Genomic DNA, 21102 nt, shown 5'->3' on the forward strand with positions numbered 1-21102 from the left:
AGTGAGCTCTGCCCAGTAAGTCCAACTGAAATAGACTCCCACTCAGAGACTTTTTGCCCTCTTGAGGAATCAGACCTCCACATCTATTTTTAGTGACACCAGGTAGCCTTTTCAGAACAGAGTAAGGTTTATTAGTCAACTGGAATACAGAACTGGGAAGTCCTTAGGTTAGCAAGGAGAAGCAAAGGTAAAGAAAGAGTTCAGGCTGACTAAAGTCAGCGCTTTACCCAGTCACGCTGCTGCAGCATCCATTTTGTCTCTGACTCCATCTCGCTCGCTCTCTTTGTCAGTCCCAGGTGACAGCTGCTATGTCTCTCAAAGGCCAGCTCTTGTCCCAGTCTCTGATCACCTTGCGGACCATTAAGTTCCTCCTGCACACCCAGGCTGCATTCACATCTTCTGCTTGCCTGAGTTTCCCACAGATAAGTGTCACTGCTCAGTCCTTGGGGTTCCTATTGTCTTTCCAAATCCTCCATTGATATTGACCAGTTTCAGCCAATCCCTAATGACCCATACAGAGCACCCCAGACACTTACTTGACACGAACATCTTCAATGCAACAAGGGCATTAGAACGCTTCTGCACCCACTAGTTAACAACCTCAAGTCAAGAAAGTCACTCCATGCAAATAATTCATAAAAATATTACAGAAAGTTCCCACTTTGTCACATCAAGTCATAATTTAGCTCATGTACTAATTAGGGCTGTTGATTAATCACAAGAGTTAACTCATGTGATTACCTCAAAAAAATTAATCGCAATTTTAATTGAAGTTTTTTTAATCGCAGTTTTAAACAACAGAATACCAATTGAAATGTATTAAATATTTTTGGATGTTTTTCTTCATTTTCAAATATATCTATTTCAATTAGAAAGAATACAAAATGTACAGTGCTCACTTTATATTATTTTTATTACAAGTGTTTGTACTGTAAAAGTGATAAAAGAAATAGTATTTTTCAATTCACCTCATACAAGTACTGTAGTACAAACTCTTTATCATGAAAGTGCAACTTACAAATGTAGGGTTTTTTATTACATAACTGCACTCAAAAAACAAAGTAAAACTTTAGACCCTACAAGTCCACTCAGTCCTACTTCTTGTTCAGTCAATTGCTAAGACAAACAAGCTTGTTTATATTTATGGGAGATAATGCTACCCACTTCCTAATTACAATATCACCCGAAAGTGAGAACAGGCATTCGCATGGCACTGTTGTAGCTGGCATCGCAAGTTATTTACGTGCCAGATGTGCTAAAGATTCATATGCCTTTTTATGCTTCGGCCTTCGTTCCAGAGGACATGCTTCCATGCTGATGACGCTAGTTAAAAAAATATGTTAATTAAATTTGTGACTGAACTCTTTGAGGGAGAATTGTAGGTCTCCTGCTATGTTTTAACTGCATTCTGCCATATATTTCATGTTATAGCAGTCTCGGATGATAACCCAGCACACGTTGTTCTTTTTAAGAACACTTTCACTGCAAATCTGGCAAAATGCAAAGATGATACAAATGTGAAATTTCTAAAGATAGCTAAAGCACTCGATCCAAGATTTAAGAGTCTGAAGTGTCTTTCAAAATCTGAGAGGGATGAGGTGTGGAGCATGCTTTCAGAAGTCTTAAAAGAGCAACATTCAGATGCGGAAACTACAGAACCCAAACCACCAAAAAAATTAAATTAACCTTCTGCTGGTGGCATCTGAGTCAGATAATGAAAATGAACATCGATGATATCCACTCTTCTTTGGATCATTATCGAGCAGAACCCGTCATCAGCGTGGATGCACATCCTCTGGAATGGTGGTTGAAGCATGAAGGGACATATGAATCTTTAACACATGTGGCATGGAAATATCTCGTGATGCCGGCTACAACAGTGCCATGCAAACACATGTTCTCACTTTCAGGTGACATCGTAAACAAGAAGCAGGCAGCATTATCTTCTGCAAATGTAAACAAACTTTTTTCTCTTACTGATTGACTGAACAAGAAGTAGGACTGATTGGACTTGTAGGCTCAAAGTTTTACATTGTTTTATTTTTGAAGGCAGGTTTTTTTGTACATAATTGTACATTTTTATTTTTGAAGGCAGGTTTTTTTGTACATAATTGTACATTTTTAAGTTCAACTTTCATGGTAAAAAACTGCACTACAGTACTTGTATTAGGTGAATTGAAAAATACTATTTCTTTTGTTTTTTACGGTGCAAATATTTGTAATAAAAAGTGAGCACTGTACACTTTGTATACTGTGTTGTAATTGAAATCAATACATTTGAAAATGTAGAAAACATCCAAAAATATTTAAATTAATGGTATTCTATTGTTTAACAGCATGATTAATCACAATTTTTTTAATTGCTTGACAGCCCTAGTACTAATATTTCCAGTTCTTCCTCTTTATTTGCCATAGTCCTTATATTTGTGTACAAATATCTAGGGTGTTGTATAAACTCCCTCACAGTTCTCCCTCATTAATCCTATGACCCAATTGTAATTTTCCATTTCCCACCCTTCCACAACATCTAATTTTAAAATTGCCTTTAAAAAAAACAAACAAAAAAAACTACCTATGGGCTTTTGTCACTTGCCCCCTTTTTACCTAGTTTAAAGCCCTCCTCATTAGGTTGGTGAGTGTATCCAAAGATGGTCTTCTTCTTGGTCACATGAACCACATCTATTCCCAGCAGTCCTCCTTCCTGGAGCAGCATCCCATGGTTGAGAAAGCCAAAGTTGCTTCATCTGTTTCTCCAATCTTTTGCCTGTCTTGTATAGCTTGATTACAAACTCCTCAGGGAAAGAGACAGTCTTCAATATGTGTTTGGACGTGCCTAACACAATGGAGTCAGTCTTGGTTAGGGCCTCATAGGTACTACTGTAATACAAATAAATAATGCCACAACTCCTACTGGATCATATAATATCCTTCAACTCCATCGTAGTTCAAGTGACAGCACTTCACACAAGATGATTATATTGGTTTGTGAAGGAAATTTGTATAACCAAAGTTAGCTCATTTAGACAGTGTATGTTTATGAAAGTTAAGATGATAATTAAAGTAGAGAGGTTATGCAGCAGTTAACTCATGGTGTTTGGGCCAGTTAAAGCCATCTGGCCTCAGAGTGGCACTTAGGTGTCCTAGCATCCGCCTGCATCTTGCTTTATTTAAGCAAAAAGGCATGACAATTTTACAATTTGTGAAATATGCTACAATTTATATGTAAATCCTTGCATATGAACATACAGTATTTCTACATAGTATATTTTCAGGCCCTGGGCTAAGAAAGGCCAAGTATATCATGCAGGCGACATCTTATGTTTACAGGCACCGAATGATTTTGCTATCATGCCCTGCCAGCAAATATATGGCTGCCAAAACAGTTGTTTGCCAAATGTATAGGCCTAGAGATAAGGTGTCATACTGATTAATACATGGATTAGTATAGCAAAGGATCATGGGGAGGGGTTTAAAAGAAAGTGAGATACACTAAGGAAGCAAGAACTGATTAAAGAATGCAGGACAAAGAAAGCTTGCATGTATTTTTATACTATGTTTCATGACGCTTAAGCTCTGAAATGCTCTTCATTCAGGATTTAGCAAGAACGAAGAGAATTTGATAAGTTTCCTTTACTTCTGTTTTCTAGCAGCTTTCACTAATTCAGATAATTTTACAATTATGTAATAGTATTACAGTAGTGCCCAGAGATGCCAAATAGGTTAGGTACTGTACAAACATAGGAAGCCAATGCCAGAGAGTTAATAATCTGGAAACAAAAGTGATACAAAGCGTTGTTGAGGAGGGAAGAGGACTACAAGCAAATATACTACAAGTTCAACTTAATTATTAGTGTCCTGTTTTGAAGCAAATGCTAATAGGATCCCTCCTCCTCAAAGCATCAGGAAATTCCATACTTAAAATGATTTTCTGCAGGTGCAACAGCTTACCTGAAGTCAGAAAATGAAATCTACAGTCCATAGCCACTCTAATACTGGTTTATAAAATTATGCATGTCTCTGCTCATAAGTATATTTTCTTACTTTGGTTGTACTAAACAAATATACTTGATTGCCAGGGCAAAGGAGTGGGTCCCATTAGATCCAAAGCCTGATGGTTCTTCAACATCAAAGTTACTTCAAAAGGTTGCTATAGGAAAATTTAGAGAATGCTTGCACTGAGCCCAACTGCAGAGAAACAGCAATAGTATGTCAGACTACCCACTTCTCTATACATATTTTATTTAGTAAAATGGATGGGGTTGCTTGCAGATAACCGCAAGATCATACTCCTATTCTGCAAATCCTCTTTTTTTTTTTTGGTACCATCTATGCTGTATCAAGTACATGTTAAAGAGTATGAAGTCTTGCCTCTTCTGTTCCCCTCCTCTTCTCTCCAAATCGCACCCACTGAAATAATAATGCAGCTATTCCCTCAAAAGTTTCTGATGATACTGTAAGTCACTTGAATATTGCTCTTGGATATTTCAGCAAATCCAAGACATAATTAGAACCTTAATTTATATACAGGATTTTGTTTGACAGTCAAGGTTGGCCTGAGTGCAGGATGGAAACAACATACAGTATATCTATTCATTTTCTCCCACTGTCCCACTTAAGGTGTATTGGTAAACTACTCTGCACAGCTCAGAAGAACTAGGTACCTTCCATCAGAGAATGCTACACTGAGTCCAGCTCCACTACTTTAAGAACAGAAGAATGGCCATACTGGGTCAGACCAATGGTCCATCTAGCCCGGTATCCTGTCTTCCAACATTGGATGATGCCAGGTGCTTCAGAGGGAATGAACAGAACAGGTAATCAAGTGATCCATCCCCTGTTGCCCATTCCCAGCTTCCGGCAAACAGAGCCTAGGAACACTTCAGAGCATGATTTTACATCCCTGCCCATCCTAGCTAATAGCCATTGATGGACCTATCCTCTATGAATGTATCTACCATATATACTCGTTCATAAGCCGAATTTTTTTAGTAAAAAAGGGAAGCACCAGAGAAGGGGGTTGGAGTATGAACGGGTATAGAGAGGAAGAGGTGGGACACAGCCTCTCCCCCCAACAGAGGGAGCAAGGAGAGGCAGCACAGCCAGCAGAGACAGACGGGAAGAGGCAGGGCCAGAGTCTCTCTGCTTCTGGCCACGCTGCTCTCCCCCCAGCCTCCGAAGCAGCTGCAGCTCCGGGGCTGGCAGGCTCCGGCCGCGCCGCCCAGCCCACCGGAGCAGCTCCAGCCAGGTCAGAGACATCCTCCCCTGGCCCTCCCCAGATAAAGTGGGAAGGGATCGGATGGGGAGAGTGTGGGGGTCCCAGGCTAGAGGTGGGCTGATGTGGGGGGTGGTCACAGGGGTTAATCCCCTGACTCCCAGCTTCTCCCCCCCAAAAAATTTCCCCACCAGTTGCTGTCCCGGCCCGTCAGGGTAAGCAGCTGGCACGCCGGGACACTTTGTTTACTTAGGTTTACCTCCGTGCCTGCGGACGCTCGAGATAAACAAACCATCTCGGCCCACCAGCGGCTTATCCTGATGGCCCGGGAGCCAAAGTTTGCTGACCCCTGAATTATAGGGTCAGCTTATGAATGGGTTATAAAAATTTTCCATCTTTACTTATCCATTTTGGGGGAGTAGGCTTATAAACGAACCGGCTTATGATAGAGTATATACGGTAATTCTTTTTTTAACCTTGTTATAGTCTTGGCCTTCACAACATCCTCTGGCAAAGAGTTCCACGGGTTGACTGCGAGTTGTGTGAAGAAGTACTTCCTTTTGTCTGTTTTAAACCTGCTGTCTATTAATTATATTTGGTGATACCTAGTTCTAGTATTACAAGGAGTAAATAACACTTATGTTCTTATGTTCCTTATTCACTTTCTCCCCCCAAGTCATCTCTTTTCCAAGCTGAAAAGTCCCAGTCTTATTAATTTCTCCTCATATGGAAGCTGTTCCATACCCTTAACCATTTTTGTTGCCCTTCTCGGTACCTTTTCCAATTCCAATATATCTTTTTTGAGATGGGGTGACCAGATCTGCATACAGTATTCAAGATGTGGGCATACCAGGAATTTATAGAGAGGCAATATGATATTTTCTGTATTATTGTCTACCCCTTTCCTAAAGATTCCCAACAATCTGTTTGCTTTTCTGACTGCCGCTGCACATTGAGTGGATGATTTCAGAGAATTATCCACAAGGACACCGAGATCTCTTTCTTGAATGGTAACAGCTAATTTAGACCCCATCATTGTATATGTACAGTTGGGATTATGTTTTCCAATATGGATTACTTTGCATTTATCAATATTGAATTTCATCTGCCATTTTGTTGCCCAGTCACCCAGTTTTGTGAGATTCCTTTGTAATACCATGCTCAGAGTGTTGACACCCTTTAATTTCCTTTTATCAATGCATATTGGAGGCTTCATGTATTATGCATTCAGATGAGATGTAAAGCAAAATTCCCTATCAGTGGGGTTTATTAGAGATCAATGGAACTTTTTTGGGGAAAGATAGCAAGTAACTTTCATGTCCCGAGGAGGAAGACAGCATAAGTAGTTACATTCTGTACACTTAAATTACTCCTGTAGATTCAGCTGAGTAAGTCACTACTTTCCCTTGAAAAATAATACCGTGCAGAATTGCTGAAGCAGAATGTTGATGCACTTCCACTCCAGAATTGACCACAATTTAGCAATAAGAGGGATTTTCCCTATATAGAGAGTCGTAAGCACTCCTTGCCATGAAAGGCACTCTTATGGAACATACTGTAATGTAGAGCTATTACACAACTACTATTATCTAGTGATTTGGGCATGAGCAAGTTAAAGGGAGGAAACAGGAAGGATATAAATGTAGTTCTGACCTCCTTTATAGTTTACTTGCATCAATTAGAGAAAATTGCCAGTGTCCACAGATGGGTAACAAAATATTATAGCTGCCACCACAGTTACCATAATAAGTTTATATGCATGTTTTATATAGACTGTTTTAAGTTCTTAACAACCAACTAGAGATGAAAATTCACTCCGTCGTTTTCACCTCTACCAAAAAATTGTTTTCTCTAGCATGGATAATGGTTTGAAATCTCCAGTGTCAAGGAAACTTAAGGGGATAAATGCAAGTGGTAACTAAATAGTAACTGCTTCAAGAGTTTTTTTGTAATAAGAACTAATATTAAACAGAAAGGAAGCTTCTGGAGCACTGAGGGGTGGGGGGAGATACAAAACAGAAAAAGAATTAAGTGCCATCTAAACATCGCCCTTATGACATTTAACACTGTTAATACAAGGCTGTTTACTCAAGCTGTTTAGTTTGAATATTTCATGACAATACAAGGAATATTTTATTCTCATTAAAATGCTGCAAAAATCCCTCATCAAGAGTAAATAGTAGACTTGAAAAATGCCTTAAAACTAGTTTAAAATGACTGCCTTCTTCTTCAAATGGGCGACACTTAGTAGATAGCCTTAAATGTTATAAAGAGAGCACAAAAAGCAAACAATTGACTCTCACTAGATGTAAATACTGAGGAATATGAAAGATTGTCTAAACACAATATGAATGTATCAATAAATAAACCATTGAAACAGGCTTCTTTGTCTATGAATTTCTTAACATTGTTGCTGGCTGTGGAACGTACCAACAGTGCCTTTCTAAGGGGACTTAAAATTTAACCCACATACTGTCAAGCCTTAAGTACTTCAGGATGATAGGGAAAATAAATCTTCAGATATAAAATGGGAATCAAGATAGTCCCAAGGGTGAAGGGGAAATGAGGAGGTAGGACAGGAGGAAGAAGGGAAGAGCAAGAGACAGATGGGAAGAACATGGGCAGAAACCTACAACAAAAACAAACAAAAAAACCAACCACACAACACTATATGAAAGTAAAACATGACTTAAGCCCAAAAGTTTACTTTGTATAACGTTTTTGATACACACTATATGAAAAACTATATTCTAGTTAAATCAGACATATTCTAGTTAAATCAGACAAAAAGGCCTATTAAGCAGACCAGCTCATCTCTCCTGACTCCCATTTAGCCAGCGCAAGATTAGTTCCCGACAGTAAATTCAACTGCAGTTGAATTGGTTGATCTAATATATATATAAAAAATATTCTAAATGATCAATCCACCACTTCCTCTGGGAGACTATTCCCCAGTTCAACAGATCTTATTGTCAGCAATATTTACCCTTAATGGTCAGTTTAGATTTTTCTTTGCTCATTTTATGATGTCTGGCCAGCCTATGCAATTCACCTCCCACCTGGGGAGTTAACACCCTTCAGATACACTCAGTTACTACATCAGCCACCCCTTTGGTATATCCAGCCAAGCTATAGATATTTAACTCTTTCTTCCTTATAAGCTCTCCAGTCCCTTTAATCATTTTTATCCCCTGACACCCTGCAGTTCATCTCCATATTTAGGAAATCAAGATGCCAAGGAACCATATTAACACCCCCTCCCCTGTCCACCTCTTAACAATGATACACAGTTCTAACTCCTTTAAACATTCTTTCTAAATGATCAATGCTCCGAGCCCCCTTTTCACTGCTTGGCACCCTCCAGTCTGTCCCAGTCACACCCCTCCCCACACAGCACCCTTCTGTCACATCTTAGCCATGGCATATTCAGCTTTTTCCTTCTTCTAAGTCAGCCCCCCCGCCCCCCAGTCCTTCAATCGTTTTCATTTTTGTTGTTGCTCTGGGGACTCCACCCCACCTACATCTTCAGGGTATGAAACTGCCCATGGAGGGCATCATATTCCAGGCACGTTCCCCCAACATCAAAAGAAAGAAAATAGCCCTTATGAGTATAGGGCAAGGCAGATGGGGTGGGGGAGGTCTGAAAGGGGTCCGGTGAATTGGGGTCTCCGCACGTTACACACCTTGGGGCCCGAGGGGGTTATAATACAGGGGGTGGGGGACCACAGCTTGTCAAGCCCCCAGCTCCCTTTAGCCCTGCCCAGCTAGGCCATTAACAACCTCGCCCAAACCCTGCCTGGCCCTCCCCTCTTCACAGGCACCCAGGATGCCTAGTACCCACCTTGAGAGTGGGATACTCCTGCACCTTCAAAGTCATTGAGAGCTGAGCAGCTGATTCCTGCACCGCCATCTTGGATTGGGCACCAACCTCCTCCCGCCCCCTCCCCGCGCAGAGCCCAAAAGAGCTACCTACAGCGCGCGTTGCATGGTGGGCAATAAAGGACTTCCTCCTCCTTCCTTTCCCCCGCCCCTCTCGTCCCTGATGGAGACGGGCTGAACCAACAGATTACCTCTCCCCCTCCTAAAGCCGGGTGGTATGAGCCACTGGACAGTAGTGGTGGAAAAGAAAGGAAGAGAGTAGTCATCCAATCGTTGCATCCCTTTCGCATCTATCATTTCATAGGCTTTGTCCCGCCCTCTAACTTGTGAAAGCGTGTTTGATTGGATGATACATGGAACTGGGACTAGCCACAGAGACAAATCAGGGAGAGCTACGCATTCCCGTAGGCGGGGATTACATCTACGATTGACAGTTTTATTTTCCAATCAAGCTATCCAGATTTTCATTCGGCCCAATCAGTATCTCCTTTCTGTTTGGGTGGGCGGGACGTACAAGTACATTTTTATGGTGAGTTAAAGAGGTTTTAACTACCCCACAAGGTGTCCGGAGAGGCTGGATGCACCGCAAGCGAAGCCTGGAGGGGGTTCTCCAGCTGTGTGCACTTTGATTGGCAGGCAGAGGGGCCAATGCACGCAGCAGACACGTCGACGGACAAAGCGATGAGCGAATGGGAAGCGAGCGTGGCTGGGAAGGGCGGGTTGTTGTGACCCGCCTCGATTGTTGCCGGAGTTTGTGTGTGGGGAGACGGGGAGGGGGTGATCCCTAGTAAGTCGCGTAGGGAGGAGCGGGAGTGAGGCGGAGGCGGCGGGAAGAGGTTTAAATAGCGGAGACAGAGTGAGTCCTCTTCCCCCTCAGCTCATCCCGGAGCGGGGACTCCCTCCTACCTTATCCCCCTTCCCGGGAGACACGACTCTCCTCTACCCCTACCCGCACCCGGTCCCTCGGCGGGGCAGCCACAGCCGTTGGCCGGGGCGTGTGGCGCGTGCGGGTGCCCAGGCGCCGGGAGGGAGGCGGTTCTCGCTGGGGGTGGGCAGGTTCCAGTCCGGCTGGGCCGCTGGTGGTACCCTCTGCCCCCGAGCTGCGTACGTTTCTGCCCCAGCGCCAGGAGGGGAGCGCGGAGCTCCTGGCAGGGAGAGACGCCCCCTTCCGAGCTGCCTGGAGCACTAACCCCGGAGAGAGCGAGATCTGCCCCCCTCCCCTCCTCTTGCCCCAGCTGTGACTGGAAACGGTGCTTGTTCCAGGCTTAGACAGTAAATTGTTCCCTGTCCCGCTGCACTCGGCACCTGTCTGTTAGTGGGCTGCCAATTTTGATTGGAGGTATTCCTGTAGGTTTCATCACATGACCTCTTTAATTAAAGATTAATCTTTAATTCCTGGGGACTCCAGGACAATCCTGGAGGGTTGGCAACTAGCCTGTTACCATGTAAGAAGGGCCAGAACCTGCAGTTTTTCTTATGGTTACTCCCCTTGATTTCCTGTGGGAGTAGACAGACACATGGGAGTTTTAGCAGAATCAGGACCTGAACCGGTAGCGATCTGAGGACTAGCAGAGAACCATTCTTTGTGGTCTGCAGAATGAAACATTTTGAGGCTATCCTTTTTAGGATCCTACATAACACTCATAACTGGGTTCTGAGCACTTTAGTGGGCTGGGATTAGAGATGCCCCATGAGACCGTGAGAAAATCTTCCTCTGAGGAATTAGCCTGCAGAATGAAAAAAAGATGGAGAACCACTGATCCAAAAGTTGGATGTGAAGGGAAAGGTTGTTATAAGCTATTTCTTACTCCATTGAAGTCTATGGCAAAACTCCTATTGACTTCAGTGGTGCAGGAAGCTGTTTTGTATGACCCTTACGTTTTGAGAAGTGCACCTTATTGATTAACATGACGGTCCAAGGTTTAAAAGTGCATGTATATGAAACGTCCATGAATAGTGACAGTGACTTTGCTGCCCTTCCTGGTTAAAGTTTAGCTGCATTATTTCTGTTAACCTCTAGAGGATTGTATTTAATGAAAACCACAAATATTGCTAAGAAAAAGAGCACAGTTTACTTTCATAGTGTTAAAATTTCAAAATATACTTCAATAAAGGCTAGAAAATACAGCATGTTTTAAAACATGTTATCTAATAAATTATAACAAACATGATTTTAAACAGGACCTTGTACCTTGTGTAGACAAGGCAAGTGATGATTAAAAATGTGTGACTGGTTGTAGTTAAATTTACCATGGGGCCTAGGACTGACCACAACTAACAGGATTTTAAACGTGATTTGCCCTATCTCCCTCCATTAGATGCAAAATCCTGTTTATAATCATGTTAGTTAAAAAAAAATGTACTGTTGTATTTTGGTGCCTCTGGCCCCTGCTGCCTCCCTGCCCCCCCCCCCCATCACTTTTAGCCACTGCTGCCTCCCCCGGCTCCTCACTGCCCCCTTCAGGACTCCCCATTGCCCTCAGGGCCCTGCTCTTTTCCCCCGCCCCGCCCATTACCCTGAGCTCCCTTCCACAGCCTCACACCCCAGGCTCACCCCACTTCTTGCCTCTTGACCACGGCGCCCGGTAAGGCCGGCCCTGCTGAAACCCCGCCGCCCTGGGTTGAAGCCTTCCCCCAAAGCCCCTCAGCTGAATTGGTGGAGAAAGAGGGGCTGAAGCTCACCCCTAGAGTCCCATGGCTGAAGTGGGGGGGGGGTTGGCTGAAGCCCTCCCCTGGAGCCCCTCAGCACTGCTGGGAGAGGCCAATGCTTTGCCCTCTCCCCCATCTCTGTCCAGGAGGCTATCCTGGCTGCAGGAAAACCCCTTGGTGGCCACATTTGAGAAACGCTGCCCTACGGGCCTGATCCTGCAACTGGATCTGCATGGCTGGACCTCAATTGACTTTATTGAGGCTCCATGCAGATATAGGGGTTTCAGTGGGTCACGATGAAAGATTGGAGCCTTAGTTAGGTAGATAGTGTGTACACACACCTTTACATAGCACTATCATGTTCTTCCTATCTTCTTCATGTAGATATGAAATATATACACATTTTTTAAAGATTCTTTAGCAGAAACTTTTATGCTAGACTATGTGAGTTCAGTAGTTAATTAGCACTAAGGACATGGAAAGAAAAATTAGCAAACGGTGGATATTTTGTTGTAAATTAGGCTAATGTGTGAAATATGTAGCTACTGAACATTATATATATGTTTACATGTAATTTATTTTGCTATGTATATTTAGTTATGTCTACGAATCTTAATTGTACCATATTTTTGATATGTGATTTTATGCTTAATGGTGATCTTCAACAATATGCAAAATGACAGTATTTCACAAATATAAAGTGATCATATGAATATGTGTGCAAAGTGAGTCAACCTTTGTCCTGTAGAACTATTGGTGAATGTTTGTCAGAAATTAGTAGTCAAAGTTGAAGAGGTTTGCTCAATGGAAACAGATGGCTGAGCCACCATCATGTCACAGAAAACAGCATGCATTCTTAGTTTAACACAAGAGGGAGCATGTCTAATCTTTAACCTTTAAATATTGCAACTTCAGAGAGAGAGCTTTAATTGTTGAATGTCAACTAATTTACGTTCTAGGTGGCATGGTTAAATATTTATACAGCCTATATGTGCATTGTTGGCATGTTTCAATTTAAGGTTGTTGCAACTATTAGTTCATCATGCAAGTAGTGGCATAGAGGGTGTGTGGACTAGAACTAACCTAATCATCTAATGTCTCAAATATTTAAACTTGTGTTAAAGAAAATGGAGTGGTCGGTAACTTCTTGCTGAAATTAAAATCAATGAATTATGTTGTAAGTAAACATTCATATACAGAAATGGATCTTTGATTTTAATGATAAAATAATAATCTTTATTTTCAAGTTTCCTCTGATTACCCCATTCCAAAATTATGGAGCCCAAGTTTAATTTTAATAGAGTTGTGATTAATGCAAAACAGGTTTGTGTATACAATGGTTAGCTCTTAAATAGTATCATTGTGTAATTCTTACAAAAGCCTGGAAGTGTAAATTTGGGGTATATTAAGAAGGATGTGTATGGCCATAACTTATTTCTTTCTCTCTGTCCTCTAGCTGGATGACATAAAAAAGAAATATTAGATTCATTATTTTATTTTGAATTTCTATTTCCAGGTTTTGATGATCATCCTTTTCAAATAGTTTATTAATAGGAATGAACAGTTAGTTGTAATTAATAAGTACTGTAGTGCAATCTCTTTATAATGAAAGTTGAACTTACAAATGTAGAATTATGTACAAAAAATACTGCCTTCAAAAATAAAACAATGTAAAACTTTAGAGCCTACAAGTCCATTCAGTCCTACTTTCTTGTTCAGCCAGTCGCTCAGATAAACAAGTTTGTTTACATTTGCAAGAGATAATGCCGCCTGCTTATTTTTTACAATATCACCTGAAAGTGAGAACAGGCATTCGCATTGCACAGTCGTAGCTGGTGTTGCAAGATATTTATGTGTCAGATGCACTAAAGATTCATATGTCCCCTCATGCTTCAACCAGCACTCCAGAGGACATGCATCCATGCTGATAACGGGTTCTGCTCGATAACCATCCAAAGCAGTGCGGACCAGCGCATGTTCATTTTCATCATCTGAGTCAGATGCCACCAGCAGGTTGTTTGGGTTCTGTAGTTTCTGCATCAGAGTGTTGCTCTTTTAAGACTTCTGAAAGCATGCTCTATGCCTCATCCCTCTCGGATTTTGGAAGGCACTTCAGATTCTAAAACCTTGAGTCAAGTGATTTAGCTATCTTTAGAAATCTTACATTAGTACCTTCTTTGTGTTTTGTCAAATCTGCAGTGAAAGTGTTCTTAAAACGAACAACATGTGCTTGGTCATCATCCAAAACTGCTATAACATGAAATATATGACAGAATGCAGGTAAAACAGAGTAGGAGACATACTATTCTCCCCCAAGGAGTTCAGTCACAAATTTAATTAATGCATTATTTTTTTAACCAGCATCATCAGCATGGAAGCATGTCCTCTGGAATGGTGGTCGAAGCATGAAGGGGCATATGAATGATTAGCATAACTGGCATGTAAATACCTTGCTGTGCCGGCTACAAAAGTGCCATGTGAATGCCTGTTCTCACTTTCATGTGACATTGTAAATAAGAAGCAGGCAGCATTATCTCCCGTAAATGTAAAAAACTTGTTTGTCTTAGTGATTGGCTGAACAAGAAGTAGGACTGAGTGGACTTCTAGGCTCTAATGCTTTATATTGTTTTGTTTTTTAGTACAGTTATGTAACAAAAAATTTTTACATTTGTAAGTTGCACTTACATGATAAAGAGATTGCACTACAGTACTTGTTTGAGGTTAATTGAAAAATATTATTTCTTTTGTTTGCCATTTTACAGTGCAAATATTTGTAATAAAAATTAATAATATAAAGTGAGCACTGTCAACTTTGTATACTGTGTTATAATTGAAATCAATATATTTAAAAATGTAGAAAAACATCCAAAAATATTGAATACATTTAAATTGGTATTCTATTGTTTAACTGTGTGATTAAAACTGCTATTAATTGACAGTCCTATTAAAATGTTAAATACTCTACATACTACCTAGTAGACTAAAACAGAAGCCTCACTTTTACTCTGTTGGCAAGTAACTATATTGTTAATTATATATTTAATGTGTATATTATGACCATCCAGTTGGCTTAATCTCTGCTATATGGGAGGATGGGAGATCTAACTTTTTCTAGGGTGGAAATTGTGAACAAATAATAATATTAACAGTGTGCACAATGTTATACATAACATGGAGACATGGTTCATACTAGAGCACGGGTAAACAACCTATGGCACGTGTGCCAAAGGCTGCACACGAGCTGATTTTCAGTGCCACTAACGCTGCCTATTGATAGGAGAATATAGCCCCAAGAAATTGACTGTCATAGCCTTTGGCTACATATTTATTTCTGTAATATATCTTTTGATTTGAAGGGGATTTTAAAATGAAAAGTAATGCTTCAGAATAAGGGACTGGTAGAAAGCAAAATGACAGAATTTGAATGACTTAATAGTGATATTCTGAGTTTCTGCATTAGTGAGATGAGGGTTATATTGGCTTATATGCATTCCATTGAACTGAGGGATAACTGAATGTACACTTTGGTTTCTTTATCCAAGGTGGTGTTTTACTTTGACCTGTCAATCCATGTATATTTACATTTTACAAAAAAAATGTACTAGTATTTGAATAGAATTCAATGCTTGTTTTGCAGTTGTGACAGTTGACTTGTAATTATGAAAGGACTGTTGTTCCTTGGTTATGGGTATATAGGATGAACAATCCTAATAAAGATGTACATTAAAAGCAAAAGCTATAAAGTTGCAACTGTGTCCTGGCTATTTAGTCATCTATATGAAATAAGTTGTCCATCTTAGTCAAGTTTCCATGGGTCAATTATCCACGCCATAAAACCATCACCAGTTCAGTCGTTGACTCTGATTGGTCAAAGATTGAATAAGAGTACAGATTGGCTTGCCTTGTCACCCCTTAGAGCAGCATTGTAAAGTAGCCATTGCAGAGCAAACAAAAATTATGTTCAGCCACCTTACCATGATGATGAGGACATTTTACTTGCCTGTCAGAAAAAGTATTTGCTTCCAGCAAGTGGTGTGAGTAGAATTTTACAAAGCTGCCTTAGAGGATTAGCGATGATGCACATTGTCAAGGGCCACTGTCTGTGCTGACCAGCTCTTTGAATAGACAGTATCTCCAGGACTATCCAATACAGTCACTTAAAAGTTCTTTAAAAGTTACTATGTATTCAGACTACCCAGTTTTCAAATATTAATATTTATTAATGTGTTTTTATAAAAAGTAAAGTGTCAGATTCACATTGTAGCTCAAAGGTCTGTGAAATTTTATTTTTTAAAATGAATGTTTTATTTATATTGGAAAAGTGCAAATAAGACTTCCAGAGCTGATAAAATGCGTGTACTTTTGTGCCCCTGAAACTTTTTGAATAGTCTAAATGGATATTTTAAAAATATAAAAAAGAAAAATATCACCCTTTTTAGCTAAGAGCAATTTTTTGCTGGCTTGAGTTATAACCCCCTGAAAATAGGGGTTTAGAATGGAAGTGCTGACACAGCCTAAACTATAGAGCAGTGTCCTTCGTGCTGCTGTAATAATTGCACGGACAGTGTTATCTGCTTTCCTATTACTGTGCTCTGTTTCTCTCTCATTCACTATTTTTTAAACTTTTTGAGAAGTTTGATATTATTTAGAGCACACAAAGTGCGTGGAATAACCTGAGGAGTAAGATTGTTCAGTAGCATGGACTTGTTAATCTCAGCCTGATCTTGTCAGTAACAGCAGAGCAGAGGGAGAGGGAGAGGAACTCCGGCTGGGGCAGCGCTCCAAAGGTTTGTCTGTTATTTTATGGCTAAATTACGTCTCAGCACCAAACTATTAAGTATGCCGAATGTTGTTTGTAATCTGTAGATTCCGCAGTTGCGAAAATGTGTGTGTTTCGCTGTATTGTTTGTTTGCAACGGGGAAGATTTGCTTGTGTGTGTATGGAAGAGAGCGAGTGTGTGTTACGATCTGGGAAACGCTGAAGAAGAAGAAACCCTGTTGGTTCTCCATGCAAATGACCGCTTTGGTTGTAACAAAAGCCTTGATGTTGGGCTTGGAAAAATGATCTGACAGTGTAACAACCCCAGGCCACTTTCGCCATGTTTTTGTTTATTCATGTTTCATTCCGTTTTCCGTAGCTATCTCACAGATGTTTCCAATTTCACTGTTTTTACACCGTCGATCCTCCTTTTTTGGAGTTAGCAGTAAAATGTGTGAAAGAATGTTAACAAAACAGAGAGGTGTTGCAGATGTTTATACTTTAGTTCTTGCGTTGCGCTTGACGGTATTGGCAGAGGGATACAGTACATATGAAGGAACGTCAGAAGCATCTGTTTTAACTACCGAGCTTGTAATTTCTAAATGTGCCCATTGTAACTTGAATTTTAACATAAGCAGATGAAGTGAACACGTTCCTGATACAATATGTCCAGTTAGTATCCTTTTTGGTTGTTACTATTTCTGGGGGGAAAGATAAAAATAAGAGCGAGGAAAGGAATATATGTGACACAACATGTATGCTCCTAGATAAACTCCTGCCATCTCGGAGTGCCTTTAAATATTTGAACAGCTTCTGTTAAGTCAAATAACATTGGTTACCATGAGAAACAAAAAAGTATAATAGAATAGTTTAAACAGACAAATGAAAACGTTAACAAGGAATTGCTTTAGAAATATTCATAGAATGGTAGTAGTTGGAAAAATCGTTTAAACAGAATTAGTAGTAACACATTTAAACCTTTTAGTCACTGATGAACCTGGAAAACGCTCGCTCTCTGCCCCCTCCCCCCCAGAAATAACCTGCAGAGATGAATGATGAATCTTAATGTCACATATATTGATATATTGAAATGTAATTTGTCTATTAACCACATACATACAATTTGCTTATAAAATTGCATGCTTGTTGAACATATCAAGACATACAAATATAAAACCTTAAATCTTAAAGGACAAAATGATTCAATGTCCAACGCTACTGTTTAAATCAAATGTGTTACCTATGGTGAGATGGAAAGTTACTTAAATCCTCACTCATTATGCATATGTGGATCTCATCATTTCTCTTCATAGACTGGAAATTAAAGAGAAAAGGATTACAGAATCTAGAGAATTTTTTTAGCAGAAGACCTGTAGCCTTGCTCTGGGAATTAACATTGAAGAGGCTTTTAAGGAGGGGCAGGATTGAGGTAAACATTTTGTTGTAGTGTATAGTCGTAATAATTCTATAAATGGATCTTTCTTGTTGGTTCTGAATGTTCACCAGCCAATTTTATAAATGTTCACATAAGAGAATGGAATCAATCTTTTATATGTTTAATAATGATAAAGAACCTTCCTGCCCCAACAAAAGCAAAACAAAAAACTTTGCATGGATTTTTATGTCACCAAGTAACAATATGGGTAAAGCCTGTCATTCTATGCATTGTATTCACTTTTTTTTTTAGTTTTTCTGAAATAAAGCATTTTTGTTTATTGTCTGAAAATAAAGCTTTGAATGGCTTCCGTATTTTAAAACATGAATATGATTCCTGTATAAATATTTTTGATTGCTTTCTAAAATGTTGACAGTATCTAATGGAAAATGGCCTATGTGGTGAAAGAAGTTTAAATAAAACCAGAAATTTGATATTATGGCCAGTCTTTATTGTGGGAATTAAGAATACAGCCTAACAGACTTTGACCATATTCCTACTCCTGCTCCAGCTGAGATGAAGTTAAGGTGCTATGTTATACTTTTTGCAAAAGTGTTTCAGCTGATGAAGCAGATCATTTCATAGGGTGATATGGACAGGAATGTCATGCTTATTTGTTTGGAGAAAAGTTGCTGATCATAATGACTCTTGAAAGAATGGGACAAAGAAGAGAGGCTAAGTGGAGATACTAGTTACTGATTAGCTGTGTGGAATATAGAAAAAATATGGAAATTTTTCTTTTAATGGTTAATCTATTGTGATAAAGTTTGGGGAAAACATTATTATTATTACAAATTAAAATATTTTTTGTAAAAAAAAAATATATATATAAACTTTTAATGTACTGATGGAAGATTCAACTTTTTAAAGTACACAGTAGAACTAGTAGGTCAGCATGTGGTCCATCCTGGACTTTATCAATAGCAAACCTTATAAGCATCTTAAATGTTTTATTGGGACTCTTTCTCAGCCTCCTGTGTCAGGACATAATCCCACTCTTTCTCCTCCCAACTCCTGGTCTCTGTTATGATACCTGTGGTTAGAAAGCCCTGAATTATCTTGATGAAACAGCATTCAGTGAAAACACATGAAATTGAACTGCTTAGATTGGAAGGTTGTTCAGAGTAGTGCTCAGAATTATTAAAATATATTTACAAATTAGTGTGAGTCACATTGCTGAAACTGTATTACAATACAAAAATAATATTTAACAGTTATTGCAGTTCCACGATAGCATTTAAGAAATACCATTAGTTGCATTATGCTCTACATGCTTTATTTGCATGGTGTGCGTGTGTATATGGGGTTTTTTTTGTTGCTTTTTCTTTATTTGAAGAGTGGGAGTATCCTATATATTTATTTTAGACATACATTTTTATTTTATATAAAAGTTGCTAGTTTTATGTAGAAGTTGATTATTTCTTCCAGGAGTAAAAAATTAATTTCAAATACATCTTGTACTCAAATGAATTGACATACATAATCACTTGTACCTTCAATTCAGTTTTTATGTTGTTTTGTTCAGAGTTTATACTATCTATTTTTTTTTGTTTGTTTAAACAACACTGTGTATATATTTGACATATGTCATGAATGGGATGCAGTATGGCCTAGTAAACAGAGCAATAGACTGGGATTCAGGAGACAAGAATTCTTTTCCTGGCTTTGTCATTAGCTTGTTGAGTGACTTGGGCAAATCTCATCACTTATCTGTGCATCAGTTTTGGTTTCTGTAAAATGGGGATAATAATACTGTGTAATGTGTATTTGAAATCTAGTGATGAAAAATGCAATATAAGAGCTAAGTATTATTATTTATTGACAACATGGGATGGAAAGCTCTGGTGGCTTCTCATTAGTATGCGCTCATCATGGGCAATAGGTGAACCGCCATCCCTTCGGGAAGGCTAGCCCCCCCGGCCATGCCTCTTCCACCCGAGGTCCCGCCTGCCAGAGCCCCGAGACCCTCCACCCCCGTGGCAGGAGGAGCCCAGCCAAACTGTCCCAAACCCCGATCAAGTCTGAGCACCAGCCCGAGACCCGGCCCGAGCCCTGGGTCAACCCGAGCCACCCTGGGCTGCCGGCCAGCCTGAGCACCAGCCCAGGCCACCAGCTGAGCCCCAAACTCCAGGCCACCAGCCCAAGCTTAGCCCCCATCGGCATAGAGAGATGGGGAGCGAGGGTGGAGCATGGGTGGGGCCACAGGCTATGGTAGGTGAGGTTTAGCCTCCCCTGGCCTATTATACTTGCCGCCCATGGAGGTCATGTGACTTCTTGGTGGTGGTTCATATGAAGGTTTTTTATTTGCAACTGGGCTGGCATCCAAAATTTAAAATTTCCAGTCACTAGTGGTTTGATGACACACTAGCAAACAGCCCAGGTAAAATGATGGTGTGTGTGCAATTAGGATTTTTAATCTTAATTTTGACACTTGGATTTAAGGGAGAAATTGTGAGGGTGGGATTTGGAAGTTGAGGGGGGTTATCTCTAAAAATCCAATAAGTACTTTTAAAATGAAGTAACACGCACAAATGGCGTATTTCCTCAATCCCAAATAGCTCTGTAATAACAAAGCCTTGTTTTGTTTTAAAATTTTAAACTTGTGTATTTTTTAGTTGACTTGTTCAGATTGGCTGGCTGAGACTCCTTGCTAGAAAAGTAAATTTAACAATAAATTTGTTGTAGGCTAAAGGATGTTTAAAGACAACAACAAAAAACCCAACCCCTCATTCCCTTGTCCCCCTTCCCCCCACCGCACCACAACTTCTGGCCTTTTCAGTTTCTGCTCTCTGACTATACTGGATTACTGAATCTTTTTAGTCTTGATTTTGCAAATCAAGTTATGCATGTACTTAATCTTAAATAGTCAACACTTTGAAGTCAATGTGTCTGCTCAAATGCTTAGAGTAAGAACATGATTAAGTTTTGCAAGTCTGCAGTATCTTCTGCTGTAACTTGATCATATAGAATGGATATGGCAGTCAAACTGAACTGACATTCTGAAGTGTTATAAGCTGTCCCTTAGGCTAGGTGCACTTTAAATATATGATCTAAAACAATGAGGAAAGGAGGAGGAATGGTGCTCATCCACATTTATTTGTACATCATAGAATCCTGTGTAAATTGATCTTAGACTGGATATAAAAGTATACAGGATAATTTTATTTT

General features: G+C 40.0%; 2 protein-coding genes across 2 annotated transcripts in view; one reads left to right on the forward strand and one right to left on the reverse strand.

The window, feature by feature from the left end:
* MAEA (macrophage erythroblast attacher, E3 ubiquitin ligase) overlaps nucleotides 1-9203 on the reverse strand; it is a 119230-nt gene extending 110027 nt beyond the window's left edge. Inside the window, exon 1 of the mRNA XM_065404707.1 lies at nucleotides 9054-9203. Within this exon, the coding sequence (XP_065260779.1) occupies nucleotides 9054-9122 (69 nt within the window). The 5' untranslated portion in view covers nucleotides 9123-9203. The remainder of the gene's footprint in view (nucleotides 1-9053) is intronic.
* A 7248-nt stretch (nucleotides 9204-16451) lies between these two features.
* Nucleotides 16452-21102, forward strand: part of CTBP1 (C-terminal binding protein 1) — a 410482-nt gene continuing 405831 nt past the window's right edge. The window contains exon 1 of the mRNA XM_065405602.1: nucleotides 16452-16527. The gene's annotated coding sequence lies outside the window, so the exon portion shown is untranslated. The remainder of the gene's footprint in view (nucleotides 16528-21102) is intronic.

Source organism: Emys orbicularis, chromosome 5, assembly GCF_028017835.1.
Source record: "Emys orbicularis isolate rEmyOrb1 chromosome 5, rEmyOrb1.hap1, whole genome shotgun sequence".
NCBI lineage: Eukaryota > Metazoa > Chordata > Testudines > Emydidae > Emys > Emys orbicularis.